Source organism: Pipra filicauda, unplaced genomic scaffold (assembly GCF_003945595.2).
Source record: "Pipra filicauda isolate LSUMZ 115617 unplaced genomic scaffold, ASM394559v2 scaffold566_size300873_pilon, whole genome shotgun sequence".
Classification (NCBI taxonomy): domain Eukaryota; kingdom Metazoa; phylum Chordata; class Aves; order Passeriformes; family Pipridae; genus Pipra; species Pipra filicauda.
The window spans coordinates 94,783-113,236 of NW_024104716.1; the positions used below are offsets into that span (position 1 = coordinate 94,783).

Below are 18,454 nucleotides of genomic sequence, written 5' to 3' on the forward strand. Positions count from 1 at the left end.
TGGAGGAGCCCTTGATCCAGACAACCCTGCCTTACAGGGATGTGCTCCTTCCCAAGGAGTCTCCAGGAGAGACTCCAGTTTCAGGGAAGCCACACGGAAGGAGATCGTGGTTACGGAGACAAACTCCCTCAGCCTGGGTCTTCCACAGGGAGAGGAAACATTAGAGCAACGAGGAAAAAGGGTGGAAGTCCATTGGTATGGAGATGGAGTGAGGTGGGAGGTTCCCCTTGTGACAGGGACATTTCCCCTACATCCCCCAAAAGGTTCTTGCACTATGAGGAAAAACTCCTTCTGCTGAGATTTCCAACGGGAAGGATGCCAGGCACCAGCAACTCGGGAGCCTGTGGAAAACGTGCATCCCCTACATCCACCCACAGCGGGATGTCTGGCTGTACCTACAGCATTCCCTACTCCAGGGAGTATCCATGTCCATGGGTGCATCCACCTGGGGAGCTCGGATGGATCTACGAGAACAGGTCACACCTACACATGGGCAACGTACCTACCCAGAGGTTACTCACTCCCTGCACCTACCCCGAGGGGACAGTGGGTACCTGCCATATCCACAGGTGCACATCCAACACGGATCCACCAGGGACACCACGTGATTCCAGAGGGCAGCCATCCGTACACCTCGACAGGGAAGTGCCAGGACAGGGGCACTCCTGGGAAAGGGGCACCCCAAGGACCCCCCCGGGGTGGGTGCAATCACGTCCCCAGCCCTACATCCCGAGGCACAGGGATATCCAGCATCCAGCCTGGACACACCTGGCCGTGCCCCGCGTGCCAACGTCACCGGCAGCGCTCGGAACGTTTTTATCTGGGCCTTATCCATATTTCCAAGCGAGCAGATAACCCTGGGGACATGAACCTGGAGTGAACCCACACACACCCCACAGCTCACATACCGCATTGCCCACAGACATCCCCATGCCTGGGGGTGCAAGAACGGGGTGTGAATGCACCCAGTGTCACCCAGGTGTGCAGGACTGGGGTGTAAATGTACCCAGTGTCATCCAGCTGTGCAGGAGTGGGGTGTAAATGCACCCAGTGTCATCCAGTTGTGCAGGAGTGGGGTGTAAATGTACCCAGTGTCATCCAGCTGTGCAGGAGTGGGGTGTGAATATACCCAGTGTCACCCAGCTGTGCAGGAGTGGGGTGTAAATGCACCCAGTGTCACCCAGGTGTGCAAGAGCGGGGTGTGAATGCACCCAGTGTCACTCAGGTGTGCAGGAGTGGGGTGGACACGCACCCAGTGTCACCCAGTTGTGCAGGAGTGGGGTGGACACGCACCCAGTGTCACCCAGGTGTGCAGGAGTGGGGTGGACACGCACCCAGTGTCACCCAGGTGTGCAGGAGTGGGGTGTAAATGCACCCAGTGTCACCCAGTTGTGCAGGAGTGGGGTGTAAATGCACCCAGTGTCACCCAAGTGTGCAAGAGCGGGGTGTGAATGTACCCAGTATCAGCTGAGTGGAGTGTAAATGTACTCAGTGTCACCTAAGCAGGATGGACACGCACCCAGTGCCACCTGGGTGTGCAGGAGTGGGGTGGACACGCACCCAGTGTCAGCTGGGTGTCCAGGAGTGGGGTGTAAAGGCATCCAGTGTCACTCGGGTGTGCAGGAGTGGGGTGTAAATGCACTCAGTGTCACCCAGGTGTGCAGGAGTGGGGTGGACACACGCCCAGTGTCACTCGGGTGTGCAGGAGTGGGGTGGACACGCACCCAGTGTCACCCCACGCGTACCCGCAGCACAGACACGGTGGGCGGGGGGGCGGCCCAAGGCACAGACAGGACCCCCAGCCACGGGAGAACGTGTCCCCCAAACGCAGCCGCGGCACCGGAGCACCCGCACGGCCACAGGGACATCCCCCCGGGACCCCGGGAGCGCCTCGGGGCTCAGCGCGGACCCCCGCGCCGGTCGCCGGTCCCCGCCCGGGGGGAGGCACCGGCGCGTCCCCCGGCACCGGGCCGGCCCCCCCTGCCCTCCGCGGGGGGTGTCCCCCGGTCAGCGCCCTCCGTTACCTTCTTGACGGTGCGCGGCGCCTCGGTGACGGTGCCGTCGGGGCTCACGAGCGCCTCGGCCGCGGCGCCGCCGCTGTCGCCGCCGCCGTCGCGGTGCCGGTGCTGGGGGTGGTGCGGGTCGCTCCTCTTCATGGCCGAAGCCTGCGGCGCCTTGGCGGCGGCCGAGGACAGCCCCGCGGCCGCGGACAGCCCGGGGCAGCCGCTGCCCGGAGGCCGCTCGGCGGAGGGGGCCGGGGCCGCGTCCCGCTCGGCGCCCGGCACGGGGCAGGCGGCAGCGGCCACGCCGTGCCCCGCGCCGGGAGCGCCCACGGGCTCGCACGGCGGCCCCGCCGCCTTGTCCATGGGGCCGCCGAGCTCCTTCAGCTCCACGGCGGGCGCGGCCACCGCCACCTGCACCGACATCGCCGCCGCCGCTGCTGCTGCCGCCTCCTCCGGCTCCGGCTCCCCAAGGGCCGCCGGCTCCGCTCCGCCCCGGCCCGGCCCGGCCCGCCCCGCCGCCCTCACCCCGCGCTGCACGACGGGAACTGCAGTCCCGCCGCCCGCGCCCCGCCCCGCCACGACTACAGCTCCCGGCAGGCCCCGCGGCGCAGCTGCGGACACACCTTCTCGCGGCGCCGCGCGGGGCGCGATGGGAGTTGTAGTCCTGCGCGGGGCTGCCGGCCGTGACTGAACGTCCGTCCAGGTGGAGAAGTTTAGTTGGTGTTTACTCGTTTTGGTGGATTTTCGGTGTTTCAGCCTCTGGGCACGGGATCGGTGCTGTTGGAAAAGCCCTCCAAGATCATCGAGTCCACCCTGGGCCCCATCCCCACCTTGTCCCCCAGCCCAGAGCACTGAGTGCCACGGCCAGGCCTTCCTGGGACACCTCCAGGGCTGGGCACTCCAAACCTCCCTGGGCAGCCCCTGCCAAGGCCTCACCACCCTTTCCAGCAACAAATTCCTCCTCAGCCCCAACCTGACCCTCCCCTGGCCCAGCCTGAGGCCGTTTCCCCTTGGCCTGGCCCTTGTTCCCTGGCAGCAGAGCCCGACCCCCCCCCGGCTCCCCCCTCCTGGCAGGGACTTGCAGAGCCAGAAGGTCCCCCCTGAGCCTCCTTTGCTCCAGGATGAGCCCCCCCAGCTCCCTCAGCCCCTCCTGCTGCTCCAGACCCTTCCCAGCTCCCTCAGCCGCTCCTGCTGCTCCTTCCCAGCTCCTTCTCTGAACTCCATCACTCATCAGGCTTTGCATCCTCCCAGTGTCAGCCAGGCGGTTCCTTGGGCCGGGTGTGCCAGGAAAACCCATGGAAAGGAGGAGCCGCAACATCCTGGCACAGGGAGCCTGGAACTTGCTGTCCTGCCAGGTCTGCCAACCACAGAGCCCTGCCACAGGCTCAAGGCAGTAACGAGCCGCCTTTTCTAAATCCAGTTCTTTGGGAACGTGCCTCTTAAGGAATGCAAACCCATCCTTTTATTATTATCATTTCTTTTGAGAGCAGCCCTGGGAGAAGGATTTGGAATGTTGGTGGGTGAGAGGCTGGACATGACCCAGCCCAGAACCCCCCCGTGCCCTGCACTGATCCCACAGCAGGGCAGGGGGGATTCTGCCCCTCTGCCCCCTCAGCTGAGACCCCCCTGCAGAGCTGCTCCAGCCCTGGGAACAACAGCAGGAGGACGTGGAGCTGCTGGAGAGAGTCCAGAGGAGGCCCCGGAGCTGCTGCCAGGGCTGGAGCCCCTCTGCTCTGGAGCCAGGCTGGGAGAGCTGGGGGGTTCCCCTGGAGAAGGCTCCAGGGAGAGCTGAGAGCCCCTTGCAGGGCCTGAAGGGGCTCCAGGAGAGCTGGAGAGGGACTGGGGACAAGGCCTGGAGGGACAGGACACAGGGAATGGCTTCCCAGTGCCAGAGGGCAGGGTTAGATGGGATAATGGGAAGGAATTGCTGGCTGGGAGGGTGGGCAGGCCCTGGCCCAGGTTGCCCAGAGAAGCTGTTTATTATCATTATCATCATTATCATTACTGGGTTATTGCAGTATCTCTGGGCACACGCCAAGGACTGAAGCCTGTGGCTTTGGGGCTGAGTGGATGCAGAGGGAGGTCACATCCAACATGTTGGGCCAGTTGGAGACAAAAGGACAGGGATGTGATCAGCCAAGCAGGAGGGATGTGGAAAAGGCTGGGAAACGGAAAGGCAGGAAACTCTGCAAGCTTGAGGGGAGCTTCAGGTCCACCAGAAATGCCAGGAGTTAGAAACAAGAGGGACAAACAGCTGGCAACATTGGGATGATCCGGAGTGTCAGATTCCCAAGTTAAGTCACTCATAAGCCCCGGAGGAGCTCAGAGCTCGGGAGGAGCTGGAGGAGAGCAGAGGGAGAGGAGACAGAGAGAGGGAGAGAAAGGAGAGGGGGGAGCTCACAGAAACCTCCCCAAAAATCAAGGAGTGGAGCAATGGAAGGAGCGGGCAGCAAAACCTGGAAGCTGAAGAAGGATTTCAGGAAAGAAAGGGCTGTAAAGCATTTAATGGGCTCCGAGGCACCGGAGAGGACGACGGGAGGAATGTGAGAGGGGGATTGGAGTTAAAGGAGAAGCAGCGCATTACTTTGTCCTTGGAGAGTGATGAGAACTCCCGACTTTTACTGAACTAACGCTGTTTCCCACTGAAGCAAAATCAGGATCCGATTCCACAGCACGTTTCTCCCTCTGCCAAGCATCAGAAAACTCGGTCTCGGGGCTGATTTCAGTCTCAGAGGGGGCCTTTGAAAACAGAACTCTTTGAAAGCCGCTGTGGGAGGGATTTAAAGCTGTGGCAGACGAATATCCCTCCCCTTCCATCGACGCTGCAAGACCAGAGCAGGCTCCGAGCAAATCCCAGCTCCTGCTGCGGAGAGGGGCTTGTGCTGACCCGGAGCCGGCAGAAATCCTCCAGAATTTATCGTCTCCCGGTGCCACAGATCTCCCGATCCGACAGAAAAAAGCCAGGTTGTTTTGCCCCCCCCTCGACCGAGGCAAAATCCTGACCCCGAGTTTGGTCCTTTGGACCAGCATCGCCCACCTGGCTCGGGATCTTCACCCTCCTGCCCTTTTAAAGAGTGCAGTCCTCAAATGGGGAGGTGTTTTCCCAGGAAAAAGGTCCTACCCTGATCTCAGCACACTCAAAAGCCCCGGGGCTAACTGGATGTGTCTCCATCCCATCACGGCACAAACCCCTCCTAAACAGACGCTGTCACAGCCTCCAGAGATCCCCACGACTGGAGCAAAGCGCTGGGCTGTGCTCGGAGATTTATCTGGGAAAACAAGGGATATCAGCAGAGGAAGGGAGAGGCTGTTTGGTGAGGGAGGATGGAGCAGCTGGAACAGTCAGGGCTCTGTGAGAGCCGTGCCAGAGGGAGGTTGGGGCTGGCGTGGGGAGGACAGCGAGGCCGGGATGCCTTTGCCTGGCACTTGGGCACCCAGGTGGGGTGGAGCAGAGGTGGGACACAGGCACGTTATCCCCCAAACTGGAGCCAGTCGTAGCCCAAAGGTGAGGGGAGAGCAAGGTCAGACATGGATGTCAGATGTGTCTCCTCTTTGCCTTCAAGAGGACAGAGGGGACAAGAGGGAACGGCCTCAGGCTGGGCCAGGGGAGGGTCAGGTTGGGGCTGAGGAGGAATTTCCTGCTGGAAAGGGTGGGGAGGCCTTGGCAGGGGCTGCCCAGGGAGGTTTGGAGTGCCCAGCCCTGGAGGTGTCCCAGGAAGGCCTGGCCGTGGCACTCAGTGCTCTGGGCTGGGGGCCAAGGTGGGGATGGGGCCCAGGGGGGATCCATGGGCTGGGAGGGCTTTTCCAGCCTCAGGGGTTCTGGGATTTTCTGGCAGGTGACAACCAGGGAGGAAGGATGGAGGAAATCCCAGGTGCTCTGTGTGGACACCCATGCTTTGATCTTAAACAAAGAAGGAAAACTCAAGTTTTTCTCCCCCACCACAGCCACAAAATCGAGTGTGGCTGAGCCATTCACCTCCTGATTGGCCACATTCCCTGAAATCCTCCATCCAACCACACCATGCCATGGGGAATGGTTGGCATCGTGTGGCAATGCCAGAGGCAGGACTCATTACTTCCACAGTCTGGTTTGCCCATTCCTGTGATGTTCAGCCCTAAAAGCAGTGCTGGAATACGGAATCAGCAGCCAGGAGTGTGACAGAGGGCAGGACAGCTCCATGTGGATCCTTTTCACTTCCCTCCTCCCAGTTCAAAGCAGCCAAGCTGCTGTTAACTGGGATGGTACCGGCTCCTCTCCAGCCCCACAGTGATCCAGCTGCAGGGAAGCTTTTCCCAGCACCACTGCAACAGCTGAGCCTTCCAGGCACGAAGAAAAGAGGGAAAAGAAGAGATTTCTATGGAAGTTTTTCAATTCTTTAAGACACCAGCACCCTCCTGGACGCCACAAGACGGTTGCCATCCTGCCAGGATATATAATTCCAAACTGGAAATCAATACCACCCAATAACATTGCCCCTTCTGATTGTCCCTCTGTCCCACTGAGAGGAATTTTGGATGACTTTCGGATGATTCAGCATTTGCCCATCTGATTCCAGCAATCCCATTTTCCTGCAGCCATCAATTCCTCCTGGCAACATCCCTGTGACCAGCCTGGGCTATCCAGAGTTCTCCTTCATTTAATTATGGCAAAGGCAACCAGCCGGATGGACAATGCCAGCCTTTGTCCCTGGGGATGAGTGGCTAAGTGCATTCACAGGGAATATCATCCAGATTTCTTGAACTCTCCCTGCTTTGCCCCAGTGAAAGCTCTGGGGGTGCTGAGGAGACCTGAGACCCTCTGTGGTTTGATCTCCTGCACTTCCCATGGGAGCATTTGAGCTTTTCCCCAAGGACATTCGAGGTACAGCCAGGGAAATTAATTGGATTTTGGCAGCCAGTGGGTGACACCTGGGTCACCCAAGGGAGAAGGTTTGTCCCTCAGCTCCTTAAAACTTGCCAGGACCTTCACTGGTGCCGAAGGAGTCGGAGGGAGATGATGCTCTTGCAGAAAAATTCAGGGAAACGTGATCCAGCCTTGTCCTGGATCGGCCACCCCGGGGGGCTCCCATCCCTTCCCTGGTCCCACATCCCGTTGTGGGCGACCACAAGGGCTTTCCCTGCTCCAAAGGGTGGTTCCCTGGATGGGGTTTCACTCAGGAAACCCATGGCAGTGTCTGTGCTCCCCATCCCTGTCCCCTGACAGGAGTAAGGTGGGAAAGGGAAGGCAAAGGCACCTCCCCACCACCTAGTTCTTCATTTTTATTCCCAATTATCCTTATTCTCCTGCAAAACCTGAGCCTGAGCAGCATCCCCACCACGAGCACCAGCTGCTTTTGGGTGTGGGTGCTCAGTGCCCCCAGGGAAAAGCAGGAATCAGGAACTGGGCTGAATTTGTCCCGTGGTGGGTGGTGTTTCATCCCTTTTAACCGTCATTATTTAAATCATCACTATTTAAATAGTGAGGTTTGGTGACTGCTCCCAATCTTTCCACGCTGCTTCCATCTTCCAAGCCTCCAGTGAGGAATATGGGGTGTTTCCCAGGATAAATGCTCTCTCCTTCCTTAAAAACTCACTGCTTTGTCCCTGTGTGCCAAACTGAGGGTTTTTTTTTTAAGGGGAGGGAAAACAGAGGGGATGTGGCAGTGTCACGACATCTCCTGCTGTTTCCAAAATTAAGAATTGTAGCTTTTTGGTTGAAAATGGCAAATCATTTAGGAATAGAAAACCTACAGAAATGAAATACATAAAAGGAGACGAAAAAAAGCCCACAAAAATAAAATATAGGTATATATAAAGAGAAAAAAAAGGCCAAAAAAATTAAAAGATAGATAAACATTTTGTTTCACCCTGGGCAACCCAGCCTTTACTCTGGAGCAGAGTGAGCCCATCCTGCTCTCCAAAAAACAACGGAAAAATGCCACTTTCACTGACCAATTCCACCCAAATTTCAGGGTCTGGGCTCTGGGATAACCCAGCACTTGGCTGCATCATTCCCAAGTGAAATAAAAAGGGATATTTTGCCAAAGCAGCATTTATCCCAAAAAAGCACCATCCACCCAGCACCATGGGAAAGATCAGATGCCCTTGTGGGACCCCCACCAAGGCACCCAGCAGCCCCCCAAAAGTGGTTTTTGGGGATATTTAAGCCCGTAGTGCCACCTGCTGGCAAAGGGCCCTCCCAGAGCTCCCACTTTGCTGCCAGAGCCCGGCCAGTGCCTCCAAAAATCTCCCCCACAGGCATTTCCAGCCCCTCACCCCTGCCTTGTGCTGGTGAAACGGGGGGTTCAGAGCACTTTAAAGCAGTTCCTAAGGCACTTTAAAGCAGTTTTAAGCACTTTAAAGCAGCTTAAAGCAGCTTTTAGCAATTTTTAAAGTAGTTGGAGGTTTTTTAGGACAAAGGACAAGCCCCCACCCCGATGTTTTCCCACACTGATCCCTCCTCAAAGAGCCCAAGGCAGCCACTGGGAATGAAAACTTGGTAAATTTAATACTGATACAGGAGGGTTTTCCTTTACACAGCAAAAATGAACCCGTGGAGGTCACTGGGATAGCGAGAAAACCAGGAGCCTACCGGGATCTGATAAAAACAGGAACAGGGATAATGGGCAGATACAAACACCAGCAGGGACCAGAGTCCTCCTGCCTCGGGGCTCAGCCAGGTTCCCTGTAATTTGGGGGGGGGAGTTCTTAAAAAAATAATAAAAAAGTTTGCTCAGGGGGTTGGTGACCCCGAGGTTTCAAAGTTTTTTTGGGGAGTTTTTTGCACCGTGGCTCGGGGAGCGCCCGTGCACCCCAAGGCACTTCCCATCTCCCATCCCACCAACCCTCTCTGCTTTGGGTCTGGCTCAGCTCTCTGGGAAGCTGGAAGGCACTTTGGGACCCCTGAAGGAAGAGGGGTGGGCCCGGAAAAAGGGGTGCACCCCAGGGATGATGCTGCTGTCGCCCCGTGACTGGGCTCCCCCCGCTCCCGGCTGCAGCGCCCAAGCGGAGCCGTGCCCGGCGTCCCGTACAAAGAGCAAAAAAATAAGAAATGTAACACAAAAATCCCTATTGGCACAAGTGTCTGTGAGCTCTACGTACCTCTAGCTGTGGGTGGGGCAGAGCTGTGGGACAAAGCACCCCAAAATCTACCCTGATCTACGCTCGCCCGCCGCTGGTCCCGCTGGTCCCCTGCAAAGGGAGTGTCCCCGTTGTCCTTAAATCCCTGCAGGACCTGGGGGGGGTTGTTCCACTGACAGCCCGTTTCTCTTCTTGCAGTGATGCTGGAGGGAACCCCAAAACCTTTCTTGCTGGGCTGGGGTGTGCATCAAGTCTGGGTGATGGAGGGAGAAATGCCTGCTCTGATGGGACAATTCGGCCGTGCCGGGCTGTCGGGATGGATCCTGGTGGGATGAGGTGTGTTCTGGTGTCCCCTCACAGGCTGCCAGTGCTGGCCGAGCCCTGGGATCTCACCCCAGGCGTCCCCATCCCCTCACAGCACCCTGATGGGTTCAGAAGTCCGAGTCGGGGTCCAGCAGCTCCGCGTCCACCAGGTTGGTCCGGGAGTGGATGGGGGCCAGCCCGGCCCGGCGGCCCTGAGTCCTCGGCCCCCCGGGGTTGGGGGCCCAAAGTGGGCCTCCGTTGTGCTGCCAGTGCCCGGGGCTGGGCCCGGGGCTCTCCTCCTCCAGGGACCCGCTCTCGGGGCAGAAGGGGTTGCTGACGAGGTGGAAGACGTTGGCTCTGCGGTGCCCACCCCACGGCACCCCGGAGAAGGCGGCGTCGGGCCGGCCGGGCGGGAGCCCCGGGAGGACATCGGAGGCAAAGGCCACCAGGCAGGGCTGGGGGGGCAGGCGGGGCAGGCGAGGGACGGTGCTGGGGGCCAGGGGGGCCGTGGAGCCCCCCAGGCAGCGCTCAGGGCCTGGGTCCACCTCCTTCTTCTTCTTCCTCCGCTTCTTCTTGCGGCCGCTGCGCTTCTGCAGCTCGGGGGAGACGTCGGCTTCCACGATCCAGAGGTTGGCCCTCTCCTCCGGTGGCACTGCGGGACGTGGGATTGGGCAGGTGAGAGCGGCCACGTCCTGCCCTGTGCCCCCCGCCAGCCCCAGCCCCCCTCTCTGCCTCCCTGCACATCCCCAACACCCCTCAGCCCAGCTCCTTCCCCCTGAAATTCCCCACGTGGAACTTGCCAGGCGTTGCCACGGGCGTCACGGAGACGTCCTGGGGCAGGATGGCCCCTCTCCTGGCCACCATCTTGGTGACGTGCTGGGCCCAGGCCGAGGACACGTCGGCCGACGGCTCGTTGATGTCGAAGGCTAAACCGGCTGCAATGACAGGGGGGTCTGGTCAAAGGGGGGCACTGGGGACCCCGGGGTGCTGCTGGGACAGTCCCCTCCCACGGGCACGTACCCACGGGGCCGTCGTGTGACACGGTGTGCATGCTGAAGGACAGCTCCCGGCCCGGGTCGCGCAGCAGCTCCTTGCGCTTGGAGAAGGCCTTGGCGATCATCTTGCTCTTCTTGATCCTCTTGGGCTGGTCGTCGCTCTGCCCCGTCAGCCTGGGGACATGGAGGCTCAGAGCAGGGATGTGGTGGGGCTCAGGTGTCACAGCCAGGGGCACAGGGACCCTCCCCATCTCCCTCTCCCATTCTGGACGGGGATACCGGTCTGGGGGATGCACTGGATGGGTCCCCTGGGGGTGGAGGTGTCCCACAAACAGGGTGTGAGACACCTGCCAAGGGGGACAGGCCACCCCATTCCTACACCACTGAGCCTACAACTCACTGAGCTGAGGGACAAATATCTGGGGACATCTTCCAACATCTCAGGACGTTGGATGGGGCGGGAAGGGCCCCACGAAGCTGGGGTGACACCCTCAGGGTGTCCCACCTGCACCAGGTGCGCTTCCAGATGAGCAGGGTGGCCTTGGTCCAGACCCAGGTGCTCATGGAGACGCCGGTGCCGAACATGGCGAAGAGGTTGATCTTCTCCACCAGCAGGCTCGGCCGGTTCTTGATCTCACAGTCCGGGATGGGCTTGTTGGTCTGTGTGGCGATGGTCACGTTGGCCTCGCACCTGAGGGGACAGACACGGGACACCGGCTGTGAGCAGGGGGGACACCAACGACCCCCCACAGCCCTGCAGGGTGGAGATGTGGTGGCAGCACCGGTGGGGGACACGGGGACCTCCACTCAGCAGTGTGAGGTGCTGGGATGCCACTGGTGTCCCCCTCGCCCTCCATCCCCATCCCACTCACAGGACGTATTCCCGAAAGCTGCGCTCCCACTCCGCCTGGTTGAAGAAGTCATAGAAGTGGCAGCCAAAGGTGATGAAGACAAAGCCAAAGGCCAAGAAGCCAAAGATGCCTGGAAGAGAAGTGGGATGTGCTTGGTTCAGCCAAACCCCAGCGACATCAGGGCAAAGACGCTGCACTGGGGCTGTGTCACATCACTGCATCTTTGTCTCCATTGCCACTACCCCTTGGAAAGGGCTGTCTGACTTCAGTTCCCGCCCCAGTTCCCATGGGAACGGTGCCAATGGACCCCCTTACCCAGGCGCAGCATGGTCTCGTTGATCTTGCTGGCCGCCTTCTCGCTCAGCAGCCCGGGGTGGTTGCTCTTGATGGAGAAGAGCGTCATGACCCCTGTGGTGGAGGGATGAGGGGATGAGGGTGGGGGGACACCCACAGTGCCCCCACCCCCTCAGGGAGTTGGGCCCACACCTACCCCGGATGAGGAAATAGCCCCCCACGATGAGGACGAGCCCAATGGGCGCCAGGACGAAGCCGGCTCGGTAGCGGTAGTTCTTGTAGCCCACGAAGCAGATGCCACTGACAGAGTCACCATCCACCTGGCAGAGACGGGCACAGGGACAGGGGGGTCAGCTGGCCCTGTGGGCGTCACCCTGGGAGGGAACCGTCGCGGGATGGTGACCCCGTTACCTGCGCCACTGCCAGGATGGCCACGGTGAGGACGAAGGGGATGGACCAGGTGATGAGGTGGAAGTAGGAGGTCTTGCCCAGCAGCGGCTGGTAGGTGGTGCCCAGGGCCTTGAAGGAGGTGTGCCAGGCGTAGGTCAGCATGACGAACCAGATGACTCCCGACATCAGCGAGTAGTAAACGATGACGAAGATGATGACGCAGGAGAGCGTCTCGTTGGACCTACGGGGGCAGGCGAGACAGAAACGTCACCCACCTCCACAAGGGGACAGCGAGGAGGAAGGGGGTCTCATCCCCCCGGCTCCCAAGAGGCCAGCAAACCCCAAGAAGCCCTCTTTGGTGTCAGGGACGCCTCTCAGCACGTGGGGATGGAGGCGGCACGTACGTGGGCTCCCCCAGCCGCATGGTGCCGTCGGCCCGGCACACGATCTCGTTGCGGGCGCCGTCCATGAACTGTGCCAGCCAGCCGATGCTGCCCACGAAGAAGCAGGCGTTGACGTAGAACAGGATGACGGCGGGGTAGCGGTTGGAGTTCCTCCAGTCGGCGACAAACGTGGCCTGGTGGGGCAGAGAGAGCGACAGCTTGGTGCCCCCGTGCCCTTCCGGGGGCACCTCCCCGCGCTCCCCCTGCGTCTCACCAGGGTGAAGAAGGTGCAGAAGATGGTGACGGAGCTGAAGGCGGCGATGTAGATGTGCATCTCGCGGTGCTCCTTCTCGGTGAACAGCGGGTTCTGGCACTGGATGCCACAGCCCTCCACGTCCTCGTACCAGCTCTTGGGGTTGTCCGTGCGCACCAGCGGCGCCTCGCACTGCCCCGAGCTGTTGAACTTGATGTTCTGCACCTCGTTCTGCCGGAGGAGAAACGGGGCCGTGAGGAGGAGGAGACACCCCCACGGTGAAGGGGGACATCAGTCCTCAGCAGAGGGCAGGGGATAGCTGGGTTTCATTGGATCGTCATGGAATGGTTTGGGCTGGAAGGGACCTTAAAGCTCATCCGGTCCCAACTCCCCTGCCATGGGTAGGGACACCTTTAACTATCACAGCTTGCTCCAAGCCCTGTCCAACCTGGCCTTGGACACTTCCAGGGATCCAAGGGCAGCCACACATGCTCTGGGCAACTTATGCCAGGGCCTCCCCACCCTCCCAGCCAGCAATTCCTTCCCAATATCCCATCTTACCCAGCCCTCTGGCAGTGGGAAGCCATTCCCTGTGTCCTGTCCCTCCATCCCTTGTCCCAAGTCCCTCTCCATCTCTCTTGGAGCCCCTTTAAGCACGGGAAGGGGCTCAAGATCTCCTTCGAGCCTTCCCTTCTCCAGGCTGAACAACCCCGACCCTTTTCTCCTCCCAAAAGCCACTTTCCCTTCCCAAGAAGTGATGTTTTTTCCCCCGCTGCCCCGTGAGGAGGCAGCCTGGCAGGGCCCCCCCGTGTCGTACCGGGCAGCCCTCGGGGAAGCGGTCGGTCGTGCACTTGAGGAAGTCGGGCCAGCCCCGCTCGCGCTCCACGATGGTGCAGGGCGCCCGGGTGGCCTGGCACAGGGTCTGGCTGGGCAGCTCCACCTGCCCATCCTCGCACTTGGGCATGTAGACGGCGCAGAGCAGGGGCTGGATGACGTCCCAGCAGCGCGGGGCGTTGCGCAGGCCTGCGGGGACAGCGCTGTCACCCCCCCGGGCACACCCACCTCCTGCCTTCCCCCCACCCACAGGGAAGGGGCAGAGCCCAGGGGTGGTGGTGGGGAGCACCAGCACCCACACACTGCACTGGGACAGTCTGTAACACCTCTGGGGTGCCCCATGTGCCACCAGGGGCTCAGCTCTGGTCCCCTGCTATACTGCTCCCCTCTGTACTGCACCTATCCATGGTGTCCTGCTACACTGCTCCTTCTATATGCACCTATCCATGGTGTCCTGCTACACTGCTCCTTCTATAGTGCACCTATCCATGGTCCCCTGCTATACTGCTCCCCTCTGTACTGCACCTATCCATGGTGTCCTGCTATACTGCTCCCCTCTGTACTGCACCTATCCATGGTGTCCTGCTATACTGCTCCTTCTATAGTGCACCTATCCATGGTGTCCTGCTACACTGCTCCCTCTATCCTGCACCTATCCATGGTGTCCTGCTACACTGCTCCCCTCTATCCTGCACCTATCCATGGTGTCCTGCTACACTGCTCCCCTCTGTATCTGGTGTCCTGCTACACTGCTCCCCTCTGTACTGCACCTATCCATGGTGTCCTGCTACACTGCTCCCCTCTGTACTGCACCTATCCATGGTGTCCTGCTACACTGCTCCCTCTATCCTGCACCTATCCATGGTGTCCTGCTACACTGCTCCCCTCTGTACTGCACCTATCCATGGTGTCCTGCTACACTGCTCCCTCTGTACTGCACCCATCCCCTGTCCCCTGCTACACTGCTCCCCTCTGTACTGCACCTATCCATGGTCCCCTGCTACACTGCTCCCTCTATCCTGCACCTATCCATGGTCCCCTGCTACACTGCTCCCCTCTGTACTGCACCTATCCATGGTCCCCTGCTACACTGCTCCCTCTATACTGCACCCATCCCCTGTCCCCTGCTATACTGCTCCCCCTCTGCACTCTACCTTGGCCCCCTCTGCTGTACACATCCCCAGTCTCCCACTACATTGTTCCTCTCTCTGCTGTATCCCCTGTACCCCACTCCCCTCTATACTGTACCCATCTGCAGTCCTTGCTATACAGTTTTCTGTACTGTATCCATTCCCAGACCCCCTCTATACTGTACCCCCCTCAGACCCCCACTGTATTGCTCCTTCCCTACACTGTACCCATCTCCTGTACCCCTCTACTGCTCCCCTCTGCACTGAAGCCATCCCCAGGCCCCTGCTCTACAGTTTTCTATACTGTACTCATCCCCAATCTCTCCCTATACTGCTCCCCTCTATATGTACCCATCCCCTGTCCCCTGCTGTAGTTTTCTATAGTGTACCCATCCCTGGGGCAATGCTATACTGTTCCTCCTCTATACCATGCCCCTCTCCTGTACCCATCTTCAGTCCTCACTATACAGTTTTCTGTAGTGTTCACCCCACTATACTGCACTCATCTCCTGTACCCCAACCTACTGCTCCCCTCTGTGCTGCAACTATCCCCATTCCCCTGCTATACAGCTTTCTATACTGACCCCATCCCCTATCCCTATCGTGCTCCCCTCTATACTGTACCTGCTCCCTGTCCCCTGCTACACATTTTCTGCACCCACCCAGAGCCTCCACTCCCCTGTCCCCCTCCCCACTGTCCCCATCACCTGACCCTCCTGTAGTTTTTTATACTGTACCCATCCCTGGGCCCCTGCTACACCGCTCCCCCTCTATACCATCCCCATCCCCTGTACCCCATGCTCCCCTCTCTGCTGTACCCATCTGCATATACAGTTTTGTACACTGTACCTACCCCCTGTCCCCCACTATCCTGCTCCCCCTCTACACAGCACTCATCCCCACTCTCCTGCAATAGTTTCCTATACTGCACCAACACCCAGAGCCCTGCTATCCTGCTCACCCTCTATACTCACCCATCCCCTGTACCCCACTCTTCTCTTCCCCTCTACACTCCACCCATCCCCACTCCCCTGCTATGCAGCTTTCTATGCTGCACCCATCCCCTGTACCCCCCTCTCCTCCTCCCCTCTATACTGTACCCATCTCCAGTCCCCTGCTATAGTTTATCTGTACTGTAGCTGTCCTCTGTCCCCCACTACTCTGCTCCCTTCTATACCATACACATTCCCAGGACCCCACTACACTGCTCCCCTCTACACTGTACCCACTCCCAGTCCCCTGATATGGTTTTCTACTCTGTACCCATCCCCAGGCCCCTGCTACACAATTTTCTATACTGTACCCATTCCCTGTACCCCAATCTACCACTCCCCTCTATACTGTACCCATCTCCAGTCCCTACTATACAGCTTTCTTTACTGCACCAATCCCGTCCCTCACCATCCTGCTCCCCTCTATACTGTACCCATCTCCTGTCCCCCACTTACCCATCACTGTACCCCATTCTACGGCTCCTCTCTACACTGTTCCCATCCCCAGGCCCCCGATATACAGTTTCCCCATCCCCACTCCCCTGCTACACAGTTTCCTACACTGTCCCCATCCCCACTCCCCTCCTATCCGGTTTCCTATACTGTTCCCATCCCCAGGCCCCTGATACACAGTTTCCTATACTGTCCCCATCTCCACTCCCCTGCTACAGTTTCCTACACTGTCCCCATCCTCAGGCCCCTGATACACAGTTTCCTATACTGTCCCCATCCCCACTCCCCTGCTATACAGTCTCCTACATAGTACTCATCCCCTGTCCCCCATTCTACTGCTCCCCTCTCTACTGTTCCCATCCCCACTCCCCTCCTACAGTTTCCTATACTGGCCCCATTCCCTTTCCCCTCCTATACAGTTTCCTATACTGTCCCCATCCCTTTCCCTTCCTACACAGTTTTCTATACTGTCCCCATCCCCACTCGCCTGCTACACAGTTTTCTATACTGTCCTCATTCCCTTTTCCCTCCTATACAGTTTCCTATACTGTCCCCATCCCCACTCCCCTCCTATACAGTTTCCTATACTGTCCCCATCCCCACTCCCCTCCTACACAGTTTTCTATACTGTCCCCGTCCCCACTCCCCTCCTACACAGTTTCCTATACCGCCCCCATCCCCTGTCCCCCACTCTACTGCTCCCCTCTGTACCCTTCCCCTTCCCACTCCCCTCCCACACGGTTTCCCACACTGCTCCCCCCCCATCTCCCACCACACCGCTCCCCCCTACACTTCACCCCTCCCCAGCCCCTCAACATCCCCAACACCCCCCAAACCGCCTCAATCCCACATCCCCCGTGCCCGTCCCCCCCTCTCCACCCCACAACCCCGCACCCCGCCGGGGCCACCCCGGGCCTGTCCCGGTGCCGGTCCCGTACCGGACCAGAGCAGGAGCTTTCCGTGCGCCTCCTCCTGCGAGGCGGAGTCGTTGGCCAGCAGCGTGGAGGTGGCGGCGTAGGGCAGCGCGGAGCCCAGGCAGGCGCCGAAGCGGAGCCGCTCGCAGGGCGCGGGGCGGCGGCAGCGCGGGGGCCCGGCCGAGGCGTTGGGGGCCGCGGGGCAGCGCCCGCCCAGCGCCAGCGCCAGCGCCAGCGCCAGGGCCAGGGCCCAGCGCCGCATCCCGGGGGCACGGCCGGGCTCAGGGCGGCCCGCAGCGAACCGCCATGGCCTTTGTTGGGCCGGCCGGCAGCGAGCGGAGCGGAGCGGAGCGGCCCCGCGGCTCCTGCCCCGCCTCGGCCCCCGCCCCAGGCCCGGCCCGGCCCGCGCCCCCCGCCGGGGCGGGCTCCGTGAGGGGAGGGAGCGAGGGAGGGCCGGGGGGCTGAGCGTGAGGGGAGAGCCGCGGGCTCCGGAGGGGAAACTCGCCTCTTTGTGAGCGAAAAGTCGCTGGGAGCCGAGGGGAAAGTCTCTTCGGGACGAAAAGTCGCTCAGGGCGAGGGAAAAGCCGCGGTTGTTTGTTTTTTTGTTGTTGTTTTTTTTCGTGAGGGAAAAGTCGCTCAGGCGAGGAGAAAGTTCCGTTTCGTGAGGGAAAAAAGCCACGCTCGAGGAGGAAAAACAGGGGGAAAGCGGGTTTTGGGGGAGGAAAAGCGGGCTTAGGGCGAGGGAAAAGTTCCTTTCTGGCAGGAAAAAAGTCGCTTTCGCGGAGGGGAAACTGCGGGTTTTTTTGTGAAGAGAAAGTCCCCTTTTTTGCGTGAGGAAAAAAGGGAGGTGAATGTGAGGGGAAAGTTCGCTTTTGTGAGGAGAAAAATCGCTTTTTGTCGGGAAAAAGTCACCCTTTTTTTTTTTTTTTTTGTTTGTCGGGGAAGAGTCAGGGGAGGAAAAAGTTCCTTTTTGCGAGGAAAAAGTTCACACTTGTGTAGGGAAAATGCAATTTTTGTGAAGAAAAAGTCCCTTTGTATGAGGAAAAGGTTGTTCCTTTTGAGGAAAAAGTCACTTTTGTGAGGAAAACCTTACTTTTTGTGAGGAAAAAGTCAAGTTTTGTGAGTTTAAAAAGTCACTGGGTGTGGAAGTAATCACTTCTGTGAGGAAATGGTTCCTTTTTGTAAGGAAAACGTTCCCTTTTGTGAGGAAAAAGTTCCTGTTTGTGAGGAAAAAGTCGCTAAAAAGTGAGGGAAAAGTTGGGGGTTTTGTAAAGAAAAGTCACTTTGGGGGAGGAAAAAGTTACTTTTTGGAAGGAAAAGTTCCTTCATGGAAGAAAAAAGTTCCTTCTTGTGAGGAAAAAGTCACTTTTTGTGAGGGAAAAAGTCACTAAAAAGTGAGGAAAGTGTTCCTTCTTGTGAGTTCTCTTTGGGGAGGAGAAAACTTGGTTTTTGAGGGAAAAAAGTCACTTGACCAGGAGAGAAAAGTTTCCATTTGGGGATAAAAGTCACTTTTGGAGGAAGAAAAGTTTTCTGGGAACAATAGTCACTTCTGGGGGGAGAAAAGTTACTTTTTTGGGGGGTAAAAGTCACTTTTAGGGAA

General features: G+C 59.0%; 2 protein-coding genes across 2 annotated transcripts in view; both read right to left on the minus strand.

Moving 5' to 3' along the window:
- The window catches only part of AHCYL2 (adenosylhomocysteinase like 2), a 76,579-nt gene extending 74,106 nt beyond the window's left edge, over positions 1-2,473 (minus strand). Inside the window, exon 1 of the mRNA XM_027732734.2 lies at positions 2,025-2,473. Within this exon, the coding sequence (XP_027588535.1) occupies positions 2,025-2,426 (402 nt within the window). The 5' untranslated portion in view covers positions 2,427-2,473. The remainder of the gene's footprint in view (positions 1-2,024) is intronic.
- Positions 2,474-8,465: 5,992 nt separating this feature from the next.
- SMO (smoothened, frizzled class receptor) lies at positions 8,466-17,236 on the minus strand. The gene is made up of 12 exons (XM_027732742.2): positions 16,879-17,236; positions 13,349-13,554; positions 12,553-12,762; positions 12,300-12,472; positions 11,917-12,136; positions 11,702-11,825; positions 11,527-11,619; positions 11,233-11,341; positions 10,866-11,051; positions 10,386-10,534; positions 10,166-10,300; positions 8,466-10,017 (listed from the first exon to the last, which is right to left on the minus strand). Exons 1-12 carry the CDS (start codon positions 17,114-17,116, stop codon positions 9,494-9,496), a joined length of 2,367 nt encoding a protein of 788 aa, XP_027588543.2. The 5' UTR covers positions 17,117-17,236; the 3' UTR covers positions 8,466-9,493.
- Between the last annotated feature and the right edge of the window lie 1,218 nt (positions 17,237-18,454).